General features: G+C 47.9%; 1 protein-coding gene and 1 non-coding gene across 6 annotated transcripts in view; both read right to left on the bottom strand.

The window, feature by feature from the left end:
• Positions 1-584: 584 nt before the first annotated feature.
• Positions 585-7,462, bottom strand: part of RHEB (Ras homolog, mTORC1 binding) — a 46,587-nt gene continuing 39,709 nt past the window's right edge. For 4 of the 5 annotated variants that reach the window (XM_036356187.1, XM_036356183.1, XM_036356185.1 and 1 more), the window contains 4 exons: positions 6,954-7,010; positions 6,804-6,851; positions 5,880-5,961; positions 585-2,378 (listed from right to left, as the gene is read on the bottom strand). In XM_036356187.1, coding sequence (XP_036212080.1) covers positions 2,286-2,378; positions 5,880-5,961; positions 6,804-6,851; positions 6,954-7,010 — 280 coding nt within the window. In that variant the 3' untranslated portion in view covers positions 585-2,285. The remainder of the gene's footprint in view (positions 2,379-5,879; positions 5,962-6,803; positions 6,852-6,953; positions 7,011-7,462) is intronic. The other variant, XM_036356186.1, reaches the window with a different exon arrangement.
• Positions 6,123-6,258, bottom strand: LOC118679473. Its single transcript, XR_004975257.1, has one exon. It is a non-coding gene; the product is annotated as a small nucleolar RNA SNORA42/SNORA80 family (small nucleolar RNA).

Here is a 7,462-nt window from a genome sequence, read left to right as displayed (position 1 = left end):
GGGCCATGTGTACAGCAGCTGCTTGGTATGGCTCCTGTGTTTGCAATGGCTGCTGTGTTAGCAGCGGCTACTGTGTGAGACTCCTTTGAAGAGCTACTTTGTCTAGTGGCTACTTGGCTACCACAAAGACTGTCTTCCATACCTACCACGTCTCACGTCTCCTCTGTTGGAGGCCCAGTTCCTTGTAGAGGGGCTCGGACCCAACAGCTGACGCAGGTGAGCAAGTCAAGGAAGAACCTGCTCCCATGTCCCCAGGTTTGGGGTCAAATGCAAGCTCTGCAAGGGTTCAGATTTCTGTTGTTTGACACTTAGAACAGTGTCCAGCACACAGTAGGTGCTCAGAAAACATGTGAACGGACACACACAGGATCACACTGCCGCCCAGCAGGAGACCCAGCCCTGGAGGCCCTCCCCGTGCAGTGAACTGTTTCCAGGTGCATGGCCCGCCGAAGTGCACGCCCACAGACAGCTTCAGAGGAGAAGGCTGACGGTGACCCGGCCCGGAGTCACCGTGGTCCATACACTGAGCACCGAGTCCTAACATCAGGCCTAAGAACAAGCCCTGTTAACAAGTCATGATACTCTATTGTCAAAATTTATTTTATTTAAAAAGTATTTGGTGGAGGTCTCCTAAAGCTCCAATTTCATCCTGGAATGACGAGACAAATACTTAAACGATCCAAAATAATGGCATATTCTAAAAGCAATTTTTCATTAAAAAATTAGTCACAAAGCGAAAGTACATTTTGTTAGTAACATTTCCTAATGATAGCAATGCCCTGTGAAATTCAACTGGGACGGGCATTTAACGCACAGCTGGGCTTGAACCGACTTCCAGTGAGTGGGAGCTGCCACATCAGACCCACTCTCCTTCAGCTGTGCCTCCGAGTGGGCGGGAGGCATGCGGCTGGGCCTGGAGAAGGTTCACGAAGCCCCCCCACACCCCACTTACTGGGCAATAGTCCCCGTTCTTTAAACTACTGGAGGTTTGGGGATGGTGACAGGCAAATATCTACGCTCTAGGCCAGATGCTGTCTGCATGGGACGTAAAGCACAACATTGGGAATAGAGCCCATGGTATTCTAATAGCATGTGTGGTGTCAGAGGGTGCGAGAGTCACCGGGCGGGTGATCACTTAGTAAGTTATGCAATGGTTAGTCACTGGGTGGACACCTGAAATTAACATAATGTATATCAACCGTAATTGAAAAATAAAAATAACGAAGTAAATTAGATCCCATCTGCCATGGACATCAAGCTAAGCATAAGGAGGGACAATAGCCCTAGCCAGTTTGGCTCAGTGGATAGAGCACTGGCTTGCATACTGAAGGGTCCCAGGTTCGATTCTGGTCGAGGGCACATGCCCGGGTTGCAGGCTTTATCCCCAGTAGGGGGCGTGCAGGAGGGAGCCAATCGATTCTCTCTCATTGACGTTTCTCTCTGAAATCAGTAATATATTTAAAAAAGGAGGGATAATAAGTGTCTCTAACATCTCTTTCCTTCATGCAGCTGAGATAAGCAGTTGGGCGAGAAGGCTTTGCCAAGTAACCGCCACAGCCCCCACTGCAGGAAGCCCTCCAGTCAAGGCTGGGATGGGGGCCTCTGAGGGTGGAGAGAGAACAGCCATTACTGGGAGTGACTCCCTCACAGACCCCCAAGACCGCTCAGCTTTAGTGAACAGAGATCCCTCCCCAGTTCCGGCAGTCTGCCCCCACCGTCACTGCCACCCAGTGGGCCCCGCTGGCCTCCGCCTGTGGCCACATCCTCCACCAGTTCCTGGAATCCAACCTGAGCCTTCCTGGGGGCCGGGAAGGAGCCCTCACCGACATGGTTTTCTTTAAAAGCCACACTAAGTAGCGCGAGGGATTAAGGTTTGCAGCTATTTTATTTACAAGTATACATTTAACACAATGAAATAAACACTGATATATGGAAGCCTAGTTAATAGTAGTGTAACAATATGCATCTTTGATGATTACATTATTTTAAACATCAAACTACACTTAAAAATTAATGCCGATAAAATTCTTGGTCATAATATTATTAAGAAATACAATATATAAATTGAAAATATGATTGCTTAAAATTTGAAAGTGGAAGTGAACTCAGAAGGATAGTCAGAGTTCAACATAATCTGAAAGGGGGGCAGGTGGGAAAAAGCTCTGACCCAAATAAATCTTTCAGGTTAACAGAAGGAAAACGAAGCAGAGTTTATCTTCGAGGATGACGGGCAGTTTGCGTCTCCGGGCAGGACGGGTCCCAGTGGCCTCGGGCCCACAGCAGAATTACATCACCGAGCAGGAAGACTTTCCTTGTGAAGCGGCCCCATCAATTTTTTCTGCCTCCAAAATTATCCTTCTGAAAACATCAACAGCAGTCTGAAAAAGAAATAAAACGTGACTGTGTTGGCTTTACAGCGGAAGCCTGAGACTCACTCTTACCGCTGCTGCCAGGACTGGAGAAGGCCTGCTGTCCGCCCCCCAGCTGCAGGCACAGGCGCAGAGGCCAAGGCCACCCCACAACCCAGAGACTGGTCTTCCTTCCTCCCCACTGCACCCCCTCCCACCTGACCTGAGACCAGAACTAATCTTCTCTCGTGCTTCTGATCCTGCTTTCACCACAGGGAGGAGTCGGCTCCAGCCCAGCCCTCCCCCTGGTGCTTCTGGATTTCCAGGTCCAGCACCAGCCTAGCCACCTCCCTGAGGGCTGTCCTTTCCCTCCGACACTGCTTCCCAGGGCCATGCTCCCTCTTTCCTGGCACCCCGGGGCCTAAGGTCGGGCAAACCCTCATTCTTGCTGCCCTTCCTCCGAACCTGTTTTCCTCCCACTCCCTTAAACCTGTGTTGACACTTATGCCATGAGAGGGCATTTTTCACCTTTGAGCCCGATCCTTCCGAGCCACTTCCCCTTCCTTCACTGTCTGCAGACCCAGCAGCCTGGCCTCCCAGAGCCCCCCAGCCCCTCACAGGAGGAGCACTGCCCCTTTGGACAGGGAACCCTCCCTTATGCTGAACAGCGCTGAGGACCGCCAGTGCCTGTCCTGTAAGTGTGCTCACTGTGATGATGAAAGAAACCCGTTCTCAAAAGCCTCGGGGGCAGTCCTAGATCTCGTCACCGCAGCAGCCACCCAATGTTAAGTCTCCCACCAATAAAAAAAAAAAAAAAAAAAAAAAAGTCTCCCACCACCTCACCGTCCTTTCCACTTTCAATAGCCTCAACTCAACAATCCTCGGTCCTGCCTCCCTGATCCGACCACCTTCTCCCTGTCCCTTAGCCACTTTCTCGTTCACTTTCCTCCTGGGGCCAGCAGACTCCACAGTCCACCATCGTGCTCATGGACGTGGACTCCCTTCTCTGCCAATAGCCTGCGCGGTGCCTGCACCACACACGCAGTGCAGCCTGGGAACACGCTGCGACAGCTGTCACCGCCAGGACCGTGAACGCAGTGGACCCTCGATGCCACCCAGCAGCCCAGCTCATGTCCCTCATTCAGTCATTCCCCCAGATGAAGGTTTCATGTCTTCCCTTTCCTCTGAATTCCTAAAGCCTCCCCATTCCGTGGTGACTGTTTTATATTTCACCAGAAAAACAGAATCGACATCCAGAGAGACCGTCAGGGACCCTATGGGCTCATCTACTCTGGTCCCTTCTCTCCGACTGGTAGGAAGCAGGACTCCTGGTCAAGCCAAAGCCAGCCACAGGCCCAGCCCTTCTGTCTAACTGATTCAGCAACCCTCCCCTCCTCCTCCAGACTCACCCCCTCACGTCCCATGGTTATACAAACAAGCTATTTATTTCATTCTGAAAATAATGCACAGAAAAATGTTGGGAATGACACTTGCCAAACTTTTACCAAGAAAATAGTGTGTCTGGGACCGGGCTTTCTAGATAAATCTTATAATTTAGTAATCCATGTAATCTGATTGTCAAAAAATATTCTCTTTCATCAAATTGCTGAACTATAGCCGAAGGCCTCCATGGTAAATAAACCAAACTGCAAACGTCCCAGACTCCATTAACAGTTAAAATGCAGTATTCTCACAGACTTGGCAATTTTTACTACCATGATGTTATCAGTGAAACTGAACTCTGCTGAGGAAAGTTTTTTTTGAAATATTGGATTTTTGGCAAGTAATACAAATTATTTGAAAATCTATCAATAAAATTTTGATCAGTTCACAGGAACTGGTCTCTGGTCACATGACCACGTGGGTGTGGGTGTGCGAGTGCACACGAGACAGGTTTCTCTCCCTACCGCACAAACAGCAGTAAGCATTCCAGTCTGTGTGGGGATTAGAATCACTCCAGCTCTATGTCAGGGATTAGGATTACTCAGTTTCTCCCCACCCGACCTGGAGACCTTCCCTAGGCTGAGGGCTCTCTCAACATCTCCTGCACATTCCCAGAGGATGCAAGCAGGGGTGTCCCACGACATGACAGTAGAGCCATCTAGAATGCCAGTGAGGGAGCTGCTCAGGACCTGCTTCCCAAGGACACGCATGTCTCCAATGCATGCACCTAACTTGGGTGTAACAGTCCTTTTGCTTTAAAGGGTTCACTTCAGGCCTGATGATGACGGTGCGAGAGCAGCCCAGACAGTGAGCAATGGGAACACCTGACCTCAGCGCTTGTCTGCCTACGTCGGCAGCACATTCACCTTTTATCTGGGTCTTCAAAAGCAGTTCACCACCTTCTAAAGGAACTGAAAGGTTAACGGGCAAACCTATCCAGAACCACATTAAACCCTTCAGCTACAGTAAAGCACAACACAAACTGGAGAAAAGGCCTGCACCCTGAAACCAAATAACACTCTTTAAGCTAACCATTCAAGTTACTCTCAAAAACACAAATTAACCTGAGCCATGCTCCCTACTCAGCAATCCCTCTTAACACATTGGAGGTAGACTCCATAAGGCATTTACACTGCTAGAAGGATTAGTAACTGCCACACACGTACTGAGAAGTGGTTACACCAGCCTGCATGAACAGTCCACACTGCTGCTGCTGCCTCCTTAACTCTACTGTCAAACAGAACAACTGCTTTAAGACCCTCAGTTTTTCACCAAAGAGAAGCAAGCACAGTGAAGTCAGCAAACAGAATTGAACACAGCTTGAGGCCAACCATTCAACTTCACTCCCCCACCTCACAAATTTTCTATTATACAGAACAACAGAAAGAACTGTACAAGAACCACCTAGCCCCACTGGCTGGATTCAGCGAATGTTAACATCTTTGCTGTATTTGTTCTCTTTTTCTCTATCCATCTTCCCATCCCATTTGAAAGTAAGTTGCTGACATTATGAAACTTTGCTCCTAAATACTTTGGTTTGCATTTCTCAAGAACAAAGATATTCTTGTCATAAGCCCAATACCATTACCGCACCTAAAAAAATTAACACCATTTTCCTAATACATCAAAAACATAATCCAATCTCCCCAACTAACCAAAAATGTCTTGGACATGAGTAACTTAGGTGCACACAGCTTCATCCAGAACAGTCTGCCTCTCCCCAAGCAGACCCGAGTCTCTGCTACACTTGGTCATGCACACGGCCGCCTCGTCCCACCCAGGTGAGTCTAGACTTACTTCTGTAGCAGCCTTAGTATAAAACAAACACGATAATGCATGTTCACAAAGGCAGTATTTCCTTTACTATCAATTTCTGTTTATCCTACAAATATTCCAGGTCCCATGAGGTTGAACACTGGCTGAAATAAAACAGATGGTGTCTCCCTGAGGCAACCCAAAGCCTGATGGGAGGAATGGTGGGAGGGTCAGGATTAAACAGGAGCAATGAAGACAGTGCTGAGCTGCTAACAGGAGCACAGGCCTGGACTGACGGGATGCAGTGCAAAGTGAGCTTTAAAAAATACCTACTTGATTCTCTTTAGCAGAAGATTCCAAAAAAGCTGCATTCCAAGATTCTGCTAACGCCTTCCCTTCTTCATAACTGATCACCCTAAAGGACAAAGATTCTCATTAAAGAGCTTTGCTCTTTACTATATAAAACATCTACTGTACTTGGGTTTCTGAAACAGGCTCCGTGTTTATGAAGTTTCTCCTCCTGGAGCAGGTGCATGCTCCGTTCAGTGCCCTCAGCTGGGGAGCGCTCTATTTCTACACTGTACAGCCCCCTTCAGTGCTCACAGCCCAAGGGTAAGGAGGCTGGGCAATGGTTTGAGGCTGCAACTTCCTCTGGCATGGGTCCACTATGAGAGGCCCACAGACAAGGGCCCCCCATAAATCATGACCATGCATCACTCCCACCTGAGCCGGGGAACAGACAGACACTGTCTTATGGGAGTACTAGTACTCACGCCCTGGCAGCCCTCACAGCTCACAGGAGGCATTTACCAACACCCCAACATCTTAGAGAGAGCTGCACGTGCCCGAGGACAGGGGCAACCCCCAAAGGGCCATGGCTATGCTGCGCACAGGCTGCCAGCATCCGGCCGGCGTCTCCTGCCGGCGGGGCCACTGCTCTAATCCTAACCCTGCACTCAAAAAACAATCTGTTGAATAAATGAACGCTCCCATTGCCTTGTTAGTGTCTGCTTTGCACAAAATGATAGAAGAAACAAAAGATAATTTTCTACAGTGTTTGCTCCCCCTCTTCTCCAGGAAACATTTTTCAAGGCAGGTGAGTTGGCTTCTGCCAAGCAGCACCGCGCACCTCCCTGAACACAGAACACAGGCACCACAGCTAAAACCCCCCGCCGGCGAACAACGGAACCCGTGACTTCTGGGACTAAACATCTCAGGCTCAATTCTATGAATCAGCAATTATTAGAAGCGACATACCTTTCCATATGTAGGTCTTTCTTATTCCCAACCAACATAATAGGTATTCTGTTAATATAAGAAAGAAAGGCAAAGAAAACGAGTCAGTTTGTCCAGAAGGTGCTATTGGAAAGAGTATATCTAACGAGAGAGAAAAATGTTCCTACTTACTGCACTTTCCCCACCATGTCCAACAACTTGCCATGGATAACTTTAATCACCTCAAAACTATAAAAGGAAAAACATGAAGTCAGACATCCAATTTAATTTTTTAAAAAATATATTTTTTTATTGATTTCAGAGAGGAAAGGAGAGGGAGAGAGGGATAGAAACATCAATGGTGACAGAGAATCATTGACTGGCCGCCTCCTGCATGCATTGGGGATTGAGTCTGCAACCTAGGCATGTGCCCTTGACTGGAATTGAACCTGGGATCCTTCAATCTGCAGGCCAATGCTTTGTCCACTGAGCCAAACCAGCTAGGGCAGACATCCAATTTAGTGTTCATGTTTTAAATGTTTATTATGTAAAGTTTTAGTGTGAAACACAGAAAATGCCAGATTCACCATTTTAATAAAATAAACCGAACACAAAGAATTCCTTTCTTTTTCCTACCAATATTTCACATGTACATGTATTTGACACTCAGTAACCCCAATTGAGAACATTCAAAATGAAAC

Source organism: Myotis myotis, unplaced genomic scaffold (genome assembly GCF_014108235.1).
Source record: "Myotis myotis isolate mMyoMyo1 unplaced genomic scaffold, mMyoMyo1.p scaffold_m19_p_25, whole genome shotgun sequence".
Classification (NCBI taxonomy): domain Eukaryota; kingdom Metazoa; phylum Chordata; class Mammalia; order Chiroptera; family Vespertilionidae; genus Myotis; species Myotis myotis.
Note: the sequence above shows the minus strand (reverse complement) of the source record. Positions and strands in the feature narration are given on the sequence as shown.